Here is a 12,086-nt window from a genome sequence, read left to right on the forward strand (position 1 = left end):
ATGAGGAGCACTAGCCCAGGTCCTGCATCCTCACAAGAGCAAAGGATTTTACGGTACATTGCTTGTGCCAAAAAGGGATGGAGGGCGGAGACTGATCTTAGATCTAAGACTTCTAGACAAGTTCAAGTGACTCTGGCAGCTCTAATTGCTTCACTGGAGGAGGGGGATTGGTTTTCAGCTGTTGACCTGCAAGATTCCAATTTCCATATAGGAATACCCCCATCGCACAGGAAATAGCTACGCTCGACCGTAGGCCAGGGTCACTACCAATACCCAGTGCTTTCCCGCTGCCTTTCCTCAGCCCAGGGTGTTCTCAGAGGTGCTGGCAAGAGTGGCTGCTTACCTCCAACAAGAAGCAATCCTAGTCTCCCCCGATTTCAGTGGCTGTCTACTCCAGGGCCGTTCTACCTGCCACCCACTGGCCCTCGCTCTGTTCCAGGGGGTGAGTCGGCAGCTGCATATCAAATAGTCCCATATGGCAGATAGTTTACAGGGGTGTATTTGGACTCATTGACAGCCGGGGCCTACCTTCCCTCAGACAGATCTGCGATTTTGTCAGCTCTGGGACGGGCAATCCAGGGTGCCTCTGGACCACAATAAGGAACTGTTTTCAGCTCCTGGGGAATGTGGCAGCTTGCACCATTGCATCATTGCCTCCGCTGCTTCCAGGGTTGGCTCAGACTGACCTGTTCTCCAGTCAGTGGCACCCTGGACAGACACTTGACACCTCCTGTACAAGTGGAGGCCTCCCTTGGCTGGTGGAAGGATCAGCCCAGCGTCTGACTGTGCAGGGATCCCTCTCGGTCACCCAGCCCTGCCAGTGACTTTAACACCAGACACATGCTGTGGGCTGGGGGCCCACATCAGTGCCCTCTGACTCTGGGCAGATGGACAGCTCAGGAAACTGGACTCCACATCAATCTGTTGGAGCTCAGGGCTGTCGAGATCACTGCCCCTGTCAGGGCCATGACAGACAATGCATCCCGTGTGTTCTGTATCAATAAGCAGGGAGGAGCAAGACTCCCTCCCTGTGCGCTGAAGCCGTGAAACTGTGGGACTTAGCGCTGGTTCATCAGCGCTAAATCTCGGCTGTCTACTCCCAGGTATTGGGAACAGCACAGCCCATGTGCTCAGCAGGCAGTTCTCAGGACTACGAATGGGAGCTAGACACCCAAGTTCTCCACAGTGTATTCCAACCTGTCCTCTGTTCCATTTGTCTATGATGGCAGCTTTCTTAGTGGCCATCACATCGGCCTGTGGGGTCAGGGAGACTGGTAATTTGGTAGCAGATTCTGTCTTTATGCTGTTCTTCAAGGACAAAGTGTCTTCACGTCCACATGCTTAGTTCTTAGCTAAGCTTCCGTCCAAGTTCCATCCTGACCAATCTGTTGGTCCACCAGGGTTTTTGCGAAGCCGCATGGTGCTCTGCAGGAAGCCTGTTTTCATAGCCTGGAGGTTAGAAGGGTGCTGGCTTTCTGCTGAGATAGGACCAAGCCAGTCTCCTAAGTTCTCCGTCTCCCTTGGGGTAGATTGAAGGGCTCCTCACTCTCTGCTCAGACTATCGAGATGGCTCTCTGGGGGTATTAGCACTCTCCCAAAGGGTGCTAGCACATTCACCCAGATCACAGGCAACAGCTCCAGCACTACTGCAGAATGTGCCAGTTTCTGAGCTCTGCAGGGCTGCTCTGGGGGCTTCAGTACATTATGCCCTGATCTGTGCCGCCAGATCCGATGCGGCACTCGATTCTTCTGGAATACCATCAGTCCTGGACTCCAAAGCTCCCTTGCGCCCTGGGGATACTGCTGGAGATGCCCTTGAAGTGGGGTGCTGTGCAGATTGAGAAGTGGGGTGCCCGCTGAGGAGGAGGACCCAGCTGTGCTGCATGTATGAAGACAGAGAATTGGAAGTGGGGGGCTGGGAGAAGGGAGGGGTGTTTGGAACCTGCAGTCACTGTCTGGGGTGGGGGCAGTTGGAAGGCTGGTGAACCCAGACGGGGAGGGAGCCAGCCAGGTAAGAAAGGCTCACGGAACGGCCTGGGTGGGAACAGACCTTGGCTGCTGATATGAGGGTCTCTGAGCTGAACCTGGAGCAGAGGGGCCCAGGTTCCTGCCAGCTGCGGAGGGAGTGGCGTGGGCAGTAAATGGGCGGACTGCCTGGGACTGTGGGGAGCTGCGGAGTGAGCTGGCCAAAGGCCAAGTTCCCCAGAGGCAGAGCAGCTGCTGGGGTGAGAGAGAGGCTGCAGAGTGGGAGAGGAGCAGAGAGACAGGCAGAGCCGCAGGAAAGGGTGTCAGCCTTGCAGAGCTAGTCCCCGTTGCGGCCAGCAGGAGTCGCTCTCTGGCAGGGGGCAGAGCATGTCGTCATACCCCCTATAGTTACTCACTTTTTCTTGGAGACGTGGCCCTGTGGGCACGCCCGTCCCCCTCCGTGCCCCCTGCTTCAGGGTGTCCCCAAGGGCGTTTGGGTAGGGAAGGACCTGAGAGCAGTTCTCCCATGCACCCCGGTGCAGCCTCTGGGTCTGGCACGAGGAGGCCGAGGGGGCAGGCACGGGCCCAACAGACACTGATTAGCTGAGACTCGCCATCCAAGGGCTTGGGGGTGCCTGTGCCCTGATGTGAAGCCCCTGCTGGGATGGGCCTATCGGAGACCTGCAGTCGCTGCACGAGGTGAGGAACCTCTTCTGCATGGCCAGCTCTTCCAGGTGCGGGGGATGGGAACTCTGCTGCTGCAAACGCTGCTCCTTGGGGTACTGGGGGTGGGACGGGGATCCTGCTGCTGAAAATGCTGCTCCTTGGGGTACTGGGGGGGATGGGGATCCTGCTGCTGCAAATGGTGCTCCTTTGGGTACTGGGGGGGATGGGAACCCTGCTGCCGCACACACTGCTCCTTGTGGTACTGGGGGGTACGGGGATCCTGCTGCTGCACATGCAGCTTCTTGGGGTACTGGGGGTGAGACGGGGATCCTGCTGGTGCACACACCACTTCTTGGGGTACTGGGGGGGGATGGGGATCCTGCTGCTGCAAATGGTGCTCCTTTGGGTACTGGGGGGGATGGGAACCCTGCTGCCGCACACGCTGCTCCTTGTGGTACTGGGGGGTGGGGACGGGGATCTTGCTGCTGTACACACTGCTCCTTGGGGTTCTGGGGATGGAAGATCCCTCTGGGTGCTGGGGGGCAGAGTCAGGTACCAGACCTAGAGCTCTGGGTGGGGAGGTGGGGTACCAGGCCCAGAGTCCCGGGGGGGGGGAGTCGGGGTACCAGGCCCAGAGTCCCGGAGGGGGGGGGAGTCGGGATACCAGAGCCCTGGGGGAGTCTGGGGGAGCCCATCTCCTGCTGCTGCATGCCAGAGGCGGGGGCATTGGCTGTGTGGCAACAGGGGGTCTGTGTGCCTCTCCCCAGTGGTCGGACGAGCCGAACACGGCCCCGATGCAGGGCTCCCACAGCCAGAGCCTGCACACCCAGCGCCAGCTGAAGGAGGCGCTCTACAACCAGATCATCCACTACTTCGACCAGGGCAAGGTGAGCGCGGGGCTGCGACTCAGGGAGACTCCCCTTCCCTGCGGCCTGTACCCCCCTCCCACAGCCGTACCCCCCTCCCCACTTCCCCTTCCCCGAGGGACCTTACCTCCCTTCTCACGGCCCGTACTCCCTTCCCACAGTCATACGCCCTTCTCCATGGGCTTGTACCCCCTATCTGTGGCCCCTTTCCTGTTCCCCAAGGGCCCTTACCCCCCTTCCCATGGCCCGTACTCCCTTGCGACCTGTACCCCTCTCCCCTCGGCTGTACCCCCCTCCGCATGTCCCCTTTCCCTTTCCCCAAGGGCCCTTAACCCCTTCCCACGGCCCGTACCCCTCTCTCTATGGCCATACTCCCTTCTCACGGCCCGTACTCCCTTCCCACAGCCGTATCCCCTTCTCCACGGGCCTGTACCCCCCTCCCCATGGCCCATACCCCCTGTCATGGAGTCCCCAGGTGATGCTCTGGAACTGCTCCCCACAAAGCCAGCCAGGACTTTGGGGAGCCTCCTCTCCCTTGGAGCAGACTGACTTCAGGGCAGGAAGGTCACACGGCTTCACCTCCTGGGTCTGATCTTGGAGCATTCAGCATCCTCTGCCCCTCCGTGCGCTTCCCACAGCGAGCCCGCCCAGACGGGCTCCTGGGGAATCCAGAGGGTCCTGCACCCCCACTTTGCAGTCAGACGTGACTCTCAGCCAGCCAGTAACACAGAGGTTTATTCGATGACAGGAACAGGGTCTAAAACAGAGCTTGTAGGTACAGAGAACCGGACCCCTCGGCCGGGTCCATTCTGGGTGGGGGAGCAGTGAGCCAGACCTCCACGTCTGCACTTCACTTCTCGTCCCCAGCCAGCTCCATACTGACACCCCCTCCAGCCCCTCCTCTCTGGCCTTTGTCTCTTTCCCGGGCCACGAAGTCACCTGATCCCTTTGTCTCCAACACCTTTAGAATCCCCTTCCAGGGGGGGAAGGGCCTGGCCATTAGTTGTCAGGATACAAAGTGTTGGCTATTTATGCACATTGGAGCCTTAAGAAATGCATGGGGGAAACTGAGGGACCCACACAGTATTCAGAGGAAACATTAAGAGCAGTCCCACTTCGTCACATCCCCTCCCTGTACCACCTCCCCAAGGGCCCCTCCCCATGGCCTGTACCACTTTCCCCACAGCTGTATCCCCTTCTCCACGGGCCTGTACCCCCCCCGTGGCCCATACCCCCTCCCTGCAGCTTGTACCCCTTCCCCAAGGGCCCCTTCCCCCCTCCCCATGGCCTGTACCCCTTTCCCCATGGTGCAGCCCCTTCTCCACAGGCCTGTATCTTCCTCCCTGTGGCCCATATCCCCTCTCCAGCACTGGCCCCAGGAGCTCTGATAGTTTCGCCAGTTCTCGTCCCCTGGGGGTCTGGGCACTGCCCCCTCTGGGCCAGGCCTCCCAGAACATGGGCAGCCCCAGGTGAGCTGGGTCCCAGCTCAGCCCTGGTGCGGGAGCGCCTCCTGCAGGACGCTGGTGAGCCTGCAGCAGCTGCCAGCCCATGGCTCTGGTGGGCCCAGTGCAGCTGCAGCCCTGCCTGGGGACAAGCTGCACCGCGAGGTCATTCAGTCCCGTCTGGGCCCAGCTGCCCCGACTGTGGCCAGGCAGCTGCCAGCCGTGGCCGGGCCTGATCCCTGTGGCAGGGATGCCTGGCAGGCCATCCAGAGGGTCTCATCACACCCTCTCCCCGGGCTGGTCCCACGGCCCAGCAGGTGCCCCTTGGCCTGGCAGAGCAGGAGTAGAACCTGCCCAGGCAGTGACCCTGTTCCCCAGCAGCGGATCAGTGGGTGCCAGAGGCAATGCCCAGAGCAGAGCTTGGAGAAACGCCCCCACCCTCCCATGCAGAGCCCCTGACTCTGCCGCCCGTCTCCCAGCAGATGTGGGAGGAGGCGATTCACATCTGCAAGGAGCTGGCTGAGCAGTACGAGAGTGAGGTCTTTGAGTACGAAATGCTGAGTGACATCCTGGTGAGTCTGGGGGCAGGGGGCTGCACCTTGGAACTGAGTGTGCAAGGGAGGCACCAGGCACGGACACTGTCAGCTCGCGGGGAGCCCAGAGCTGGGCTAGCCAGGGCTGTGGGTCGGGAGTGAGGGGCACTGGCAGAGCTACGGGGGGAGCCCAGGGCTGGGCTAGCAGGGGCTGTGGGTCGGGAGTGAGGGGCACCAGCAGGGCTGGGCTAACGGGCTGTGGGTTGGGAGTGAGGGGCACTGGCAGGGCTGGGTAGGGGCAGGGCTGGATTGGCAGGGGCTGTGGGTTGGGAGAGAGGGGCACCGGCAGGGCTGGGGGGGCAGGGCTGTGCTAGCAGGGGCTGCGGGTAGGGAGTGAGGGGCACCGGCAAAGCTGGGGGGCAAGGCTAGGCTGGCAGGGGCTGCGGGTCAGGAGTGAGGGGCACTGGCAGAGCTGTGGGGGGGCAGGGCTGGGATAGCAGGGGCTGCGGGTAGGGAGTGAGGGGCGCCGGCAGAGCTGCAGGGGCAGGGCTGTGCTAGCAGGGGCTGTGGGTCAGGAGTGAGGGGCACCGGCAGAGCTGCGGGGGCAGGGCTGTGCTAGCAGGGGCTGCGGGTCAGGAGTGAGGGGCACTGGCAGAGCTGGGGGGGGCAGGGCTGAGATAGCAGGGGCTGCGGGTAGGGAGTGAGGGGCGCCAGCAGAGCTGGGATAGGAGGGGACAGTTCAGGGGAGTTGGCAGAGCTGGTCTCCAATCTGCCTCCTCCTGGGTAGTGGATTTGGGTGAAAAGTCTGAGCGGGGTGGGGCCCCATCCTGTGTCTTGTAGCAGCGGGAGGCAAAGTTCTACGAGAACATCCTGAAGGTGCTGCGGCCCAGCCCAGACTACTTCGCCGTGGGCTACTACGGACAGGGCTTCCCCACGTTCCTGCGGGTAAGAGACCCCCTGGGGCCCATCGCAGCCAACCACCTGCTGATCTGCCAGCCCACTGCTGAGCAGCAGCATGTGCTCCTGGGCCCCAGAGGCTGGGTCGGTGTCGGCCCCTGTGACAGCCTTGGGCGAGGGCCCCCTGCTGATGGCCGAGCCCCAGAGCCCACCATGCTCCTCTCCCCCTGCCGCCCCAGGGATGCTCCTCTGGAAAGTCCCCTGGTCACAGCCTGAGACCCTGTGGCCTGGGGACTCTGCCTCGACTCCCCTGAGAGAGATTCCAGCAGGGTCTGACAGTGTGCAGGGCCTGGGGGGGAGGGGGAAGGGCTGGGATAGTGGGGGAGGAGCCAGGCCGGGCCCCCCATTCCCTGCTAGTGCCAGGTGACTCCTCCCCCACGCAGAATGGGCCTGGCTGGCTCCCCATCCCCCACCAGCTGGTATTTCTCCTCCACACACACACACACACACACACGCTAGGCCAGGCCATTGCAGCAGGGTTGGGCCAGGCAGGCGCGGCCCTCATGGGACAGGAGAACAGGGACCCTGACCTCTCCCCATCCCCCAGAACAAGGTGTTCATTTACCGAGGCAAGGAGTACGAGCGCCGGGAGGACTTTGAGATGCGGCTGCTGACTCCCTTCCCCTACGCCGAGAAGCTGCAGACCACGTCCCCGCCGGAGCAGGACGTCACCGACTCACCGGGCCAGTGTATCCTCCCTGTCCCCAGCTCAGTGGCCAAGGCCCAGCTGTCTCGCATCCGAGTGTAACCCACACCCTTCCTGCGTGCGGGGTTTTGGCCCATCTAGTGGCACCTAGACAAGACCACTTAGAGAGAGATGATGAGTCTGCCCCGCAGCTGGCTGGCTGTTAGCTCGTACACTGAGCTTCCGAGGTCGCTGGTTCGATCCCGCCTGCCGACCAGCGGGGTCTGTCGGTGTTACACTGGGCACAGGAGCCTGGCAGAGCGTGTCCCCCGTCCCAAGCACGCCCCACATAGGCCCTCCCCTCCCCCGAGCGTGCCCCGCGTAGGCCCAAGCATGCCCCACCACGAGGCTTCCCTTATGCAGGGGTCTGGCTGGGTGTGGCAGGTGCAGGGGTCCTGTGGGCCTCCCAGCAAGGCTCAGCCCGGAACAGATCTGTGCTCTGGCTGCTCCTTCACTCGGCCCAGATATCCAGTGCTTCACCGTGCAGCCCGTGGAGGAGGCCAGGGACCGATTCAGGGGCAGGAACGTCCCTGAGCAGATTGTCAAGTGAGTGCCCAGGGCCCAGAACCCCCAAGGTGGGCATGCCAGTGCCCCCCACCTGCAGGTCTTGGTGCCAGGAAGGGTGCTCGGGCGGTGGGTCCCCTGGCCCAGGGGGGCAATTCCCCAGGGGGCCAGGAAGAGTGCTCGGGGGGTGGGTCCCCAGGCATGGGGGGGGCAATTCCCCAGGGGGCCAGGAAGGGTGCTCGGGGGGTGGGTCCCCAGGCCCAGGGGGGCAATTCCCCAGGGGGCCAGGATGGATGCTCGGGCGGTGGGTCCCCAGGCCCAGGGGGGGCAATTCCCCAGGGGCCCAGGATGGATGCTTGGGGGGTGGGTCCCCAGGCACAGGGGGGCAATTCCCCAGGGGGCCAGGAAGGATGCTCGGGGGGTGGGTCCCCAGGCCTGGGGGGGGCAATTCCCCAGGGGGCCAGGAAGGGTGCTCGGGGGGTGGGTCCCCAGGCCCAGGGGGGCAATTCCCCAGGGGGCCAGGAAGGATGCTCGGGAGGTGGGTCCCCAGGCACAGGGGGGCAATTCCCCAGGGGGCCAGGAAGGGTGCTCGGGGGGTGGGTCCCCAGGCACAGGGGGGCAATTCCCCAGGGGCCCAGGATGGATGCTCGGGGGGTGGGTCCCCAGGCACAGGGGGGCAATTCCCCAGGGGGCCAGGAAGAGTGCTCGCGGGGTGGGTCCCCAGGCATGGGGGGGGGCAATTCCCCAGGGGGCCAGGATGGATGCTTTGGGGGTGGGTCCCCAGGCCCAGGGGGGCAATTCCCCAGGGGGCCAGGAAGGGTGCTGGGGGTGGGGGAGTTGATGCAGGTCCTGGGACAGGGTGCAGTACATGGAGGGCGTGCCCCCCCAATGCTGTCCCCCCCCCACGATGCTGACCCGCCTTCTTCCTGCAGTTTCTATAAAGCCAACAACATCCAGCAGTTCAGCTACTCGCGGCCCTTCAGGAAAGGCCCAAAGGACCCTGACAATGAGTTTGCGGTGAGCCGATTCCTGGGGGAGCCCCATGCTTAGGGGGGAATGGGGGGTGCAGGTGTGTCAGGGTGGGAATGAGCAATGGGAGAGCCCTGTGCTCTGGGAGCCCTCTGCTCCGGGGGGTCCTGGGGAGTGGGGGAGGTGCTGTGCTCTGGGGGGATGAGGGAGCATCGAGGGCTCTGTGCTCGGGGGAGGGGGCAAGGGAGCATCGGGGGGGGCCCTGTGCTCAGGGTGGCCAGGGGGTTCCCAGGTGGGAGGAGCTGTTCAGCTTCCCTCAGCCAAGGCCCATGTGATGACTGAGTTCTGACCCCCCCCCAGACCATGTGGATCGAGAGAACGACCTACGTGACAGCCTATCCGCTGCCTGGGATCCTGCGCTGGTTTATGGTCACAGCCACCGCCAGAGTGAGGCCCTGGCAAGGGAGGAACTGGGGGAGGTGGGAAGCGGGGGGGTGCCGGGCATCAGGGAAGCGGGTGCCCTCCTACCCACGCAGATGCTTAGCCCGTCCCACCCCTGCCCTGGCCTTTGTTCTCAGCTGGGGTCTCTGCTCAGCTCCCGGCTGCGAGGCAGGAGACCCGGAGTCACTGGTGCTGCCATTGACTCTCTGACCCCCTGGTGTTGCCACTGACTCTCTGACCCCCTGGCGCTCTCAGTGGTTCCTTACTCTTGGCCTGTCCTGAGAGCAAACTGAACCCCTCTCCCCCCCCCCCTCGCCCTGCTGGGAGCTGTGCAAGGTCTGGGGGAAACTGAGGCACACATTTCCCCTTAGTCACACCTGGTTCAAACTGGATCCAGTGTCCCAGCTGCTAGTGAGCCCCAGAGGTAGTGCAGGGAGGTGACCCCAGCCCTGCTTGTTTGGGGCCTAGGGAAGAAATCCACCTTGCCCAGGAGTCCCCGGCCACAGGGTGTGGAGGCAGCAGAACCAGGCCTTGGCCTCCCCAACCCTCCTCTCCCTGGGCCTGGAGACACCCGGCCTGTTGGGGTGCAAATGGGTGACATGACCTTCGGAGCAGCTTGGACGCAGGCGGGTGAGGTTTGTGGTGGGGTCCCTGTGGGGGATCACAGCCTGCCCAGCACTGCCTGTTCTTGGGTGGGATCGTGGCCAGCCGGGGAGCCCTGGGTGAAATGGGCCGAGCCCCCCAGCCCTCTGCAGCCACTTAATAGCCTCCCTGCCCCGGCCCAGACCATCATCAGCCCCCTGGAAAATGCCATCGAGACCATGAAGAAAACCAATGAGAAAATCCTGACCGAGATCAACCGGCACCACAGCGAGCCCAGCCTGCCTGTCAATCCACTTTCCATGCTCCTCAATGGCATCGTGGACCCAGCCGTCATGGGGGGCTTCGCCAAGTATGAGACGGTGAGAGCTCCGGGGCGGGTGGGGGCAGGGCGCAGTCCTGCTGCTCTGGAGGGCTGACCCCAAACAAGGAGGCATCACCACCTGCCTCCAGTGAGCTGCTGTCATGCAGGGAGCAGTGTAAAACATCACAGAGTAGTTAATGGTCTGTGGGGAGCCCAGGGCTGGGGTCCCAGGGGGCTGTGTGTTGGGAGTGAGGAGCATCAGCAGGTGAGACAGGGCTGGGGCAGCAGGTGAGGATTCAGGAGCATCAGCTGAGCTGTGGGACACAGGGCTGGGGTAGCAGGGGCTGCGAGCCAGGAGTGAGGGGCACTGGCAGAGCTGGGGGGCGCAGGGCTGGGGTAGCAGGGGCTGCGAGTCGAGAGTGAGGGGCACCGGCAGAGCTGTGGGGAAGGGAGCACAGATAGGGTTGCCAGGCATCCGCTTTTCCACTGGAACGCCCGGTCGAGAAGGGACCCTGAGCAGCTCTGGTCAGCACTGCTGACCAGGCCACTGAAAGTCCGGTCGGCAGCACAGCGGGGCTAAGACAGGCTCCCTGCCTGGCTCCACACAGCTCTCTGAAGCAGCCAACATGTCCAGCTCCTAGGCGCAGGGGCGGCCAGGGGTCTCTGCGCGCTGAGTCTGAGCTCCCATTGGCCAGGAACCACAGCCAGTGGGAGCTGCGGGAGCGGTGCCTGCAGGCAGGGACTGTGCGGAGCCATCTGGCCGCCCTGAGCCTGGGAGCCAGAGGGACATGCCAGTTGCTTCCAGGAGCCGCCTGAGGTAAGCGCTGCCTGCCTGGAGCCCACACCCCTAACCCTCTCCCACACCCCAACCCCCGTCCCAATCCTGAGCCCCCTCCTGCCCTCTGAACTCCTCAGCCCCAGCTCGGAGCCCCCTCCTGAACCCATAATCCCTCATTTCTGGCCCCACCCTGGAGCATGCACACCCAGCTAAAGTCCTCACCCCCTCCCACACCCCAACCCCCTGCTCCAGCCCGGTGAAAGGGAGGGAGGGTGGGAGGGGGGAGGGAGTGAGCAGGGTGGGGCCTCAGGGCAGAAGGCGGGGCAAGGGTGACCCATTGCAGTGCTTTACCACCCACCTAGTGAAAAAGTTTTTCCTAATATCTAACCTAAACCTTCCCCACTGCAACTTGAGACCATTGCTCCTTGTTCTGTCATCTGCCACCACTAGGACTCTGCACTTGTCCTTACATAACATAACATAAGAACATAAGAACGGCCGTACCAGGTCAGACCAAAGGTTCATCTAGTCCAGTATCCTGTCTGTTGACAGTGGCCAATGCTAGGTGCCCCAGAGGGAGTGAAGCTAATAGGCAATGATCAAGTGATCTCTCTCCTGCTGTCCATCTCCATCCTCTGACAAACAGAGTCTAGGGACACCATTCCTTACCCATCCTGGCTAACAGCCATTTATGGACTTCACCACCATGAATGTATCCAGTTCTCTTTTAAACGCTGTTATAGTTCCAGCCTTCACAACCTCCTCAGGTAAGGAGTTCCACAAATTGACTGTGCGCTGTGTGAAGAAGAACTTCCTTTTATTTGTTTTAAACCTGCTGCCCATTAATTTCATTTGGTGACCCCTAGTTCTTGTATTATGGGAACAAGTAAATAACTTTTCCTTATCCACTTTCTCCACATCACTCAGGATTTTATAGACCTCTATCATATCCCCCCTTAGTCTCCTCTTTTCCAAGCTGAAGAGTCCTAGCCTCTTTAATCTTTCCTCATATGGGACCCTCTCCAAACCCCTAATCATTTTAGTTGCTCTTTTCTGAACCTTTTCTAGTGCCAGTATATCTTTTTTGAGGTGAGGAGACCACATCTGTACGCAGTATTCAAGATGTGGGTGTACCGTTGATTTATATAAGGGCAATAATATATTCTCAGTCTTATTTTCTATCCCCTTTTTAATGATTCCTAACATCCTCTTTGCTTTTTTGACTGCCTCTGTACACTGCATGGACATCTTCAGAGAACTGTCCACGATGACTCCAAGATCTTTTTCCTGACTCGTTGTAGCTAAATTAGCCCCCATCATATTGTATGTATAGTTGGGGTTATTTTTTCCAATGTGCATTACTTTACATTTATCCA

The 12,086-nt window shown here is 61.6% G+C and overlaps 1 protein-coding gene across 2 annotated transcripts in view; it reads left to right on the top strand.

The window, feature by feature from the left end:
* Positions 1 to 12,086, top strand: part of LOC127047633 (dedicator of cytokinesis protein 2-like) — a 408,420-nt gene that overhangs the window by 379,134 nt on the left and 17,200 nt on the right. For both annotated transcript variants that reach the window (XM_050946070.1, XM_050946071.1), the window contains exons 39-46: positions 3,399 to 3,518; positions 5,422 to 5,511; positions 6,313 to 6,417; positions 6,977 to 7,118; positions 7,579 to 7,660; positions 8,551 to 8,635; positions 8,948 to 9,034; positions 9,814 to 9,990. In XM_050946070.1, coding sequence (XP_050802027.1) covers positions 3,399 to 3,518; positions 5,422 to 5,511; positions 6,313 to 6,417; positions 6,977 to 7,118; positions 7,579 to 7,660; positions 8,551 to 8,635; positions 8,948 to 9,034; positions 9,814 to 9,990 — 888 coding nt within the window. The remainder of the gene's footprint in view (positions 1 to 3,398; positions 3,519 to 5,421; positions 5,512 to 6,312; positions 6,418 to 6,976; positions 7,119 to 7,578; positions 7,661 to 8,550; positions 8,636 to 8,947; positions 9,035 to 9,813; positions 9,991 to 12,086) is intronic.

The sequence above is a fragment of the Gopherus flavomarginatus genome, chromosome 3 (assembly GCF_025201925.1).
Source record: "Gopherus flavomarginatus isolate rGopFla2 chromosome 3, rGopFla2.mat.asm, whole genome shotgun sequence".
Classification (NCBI taxonomy): domain Eukaryota; kingdom Metazoa; phylum Chordata; order Testudines; family Testudinidae; genus Gopherus; species Gopherus flavomarginatus.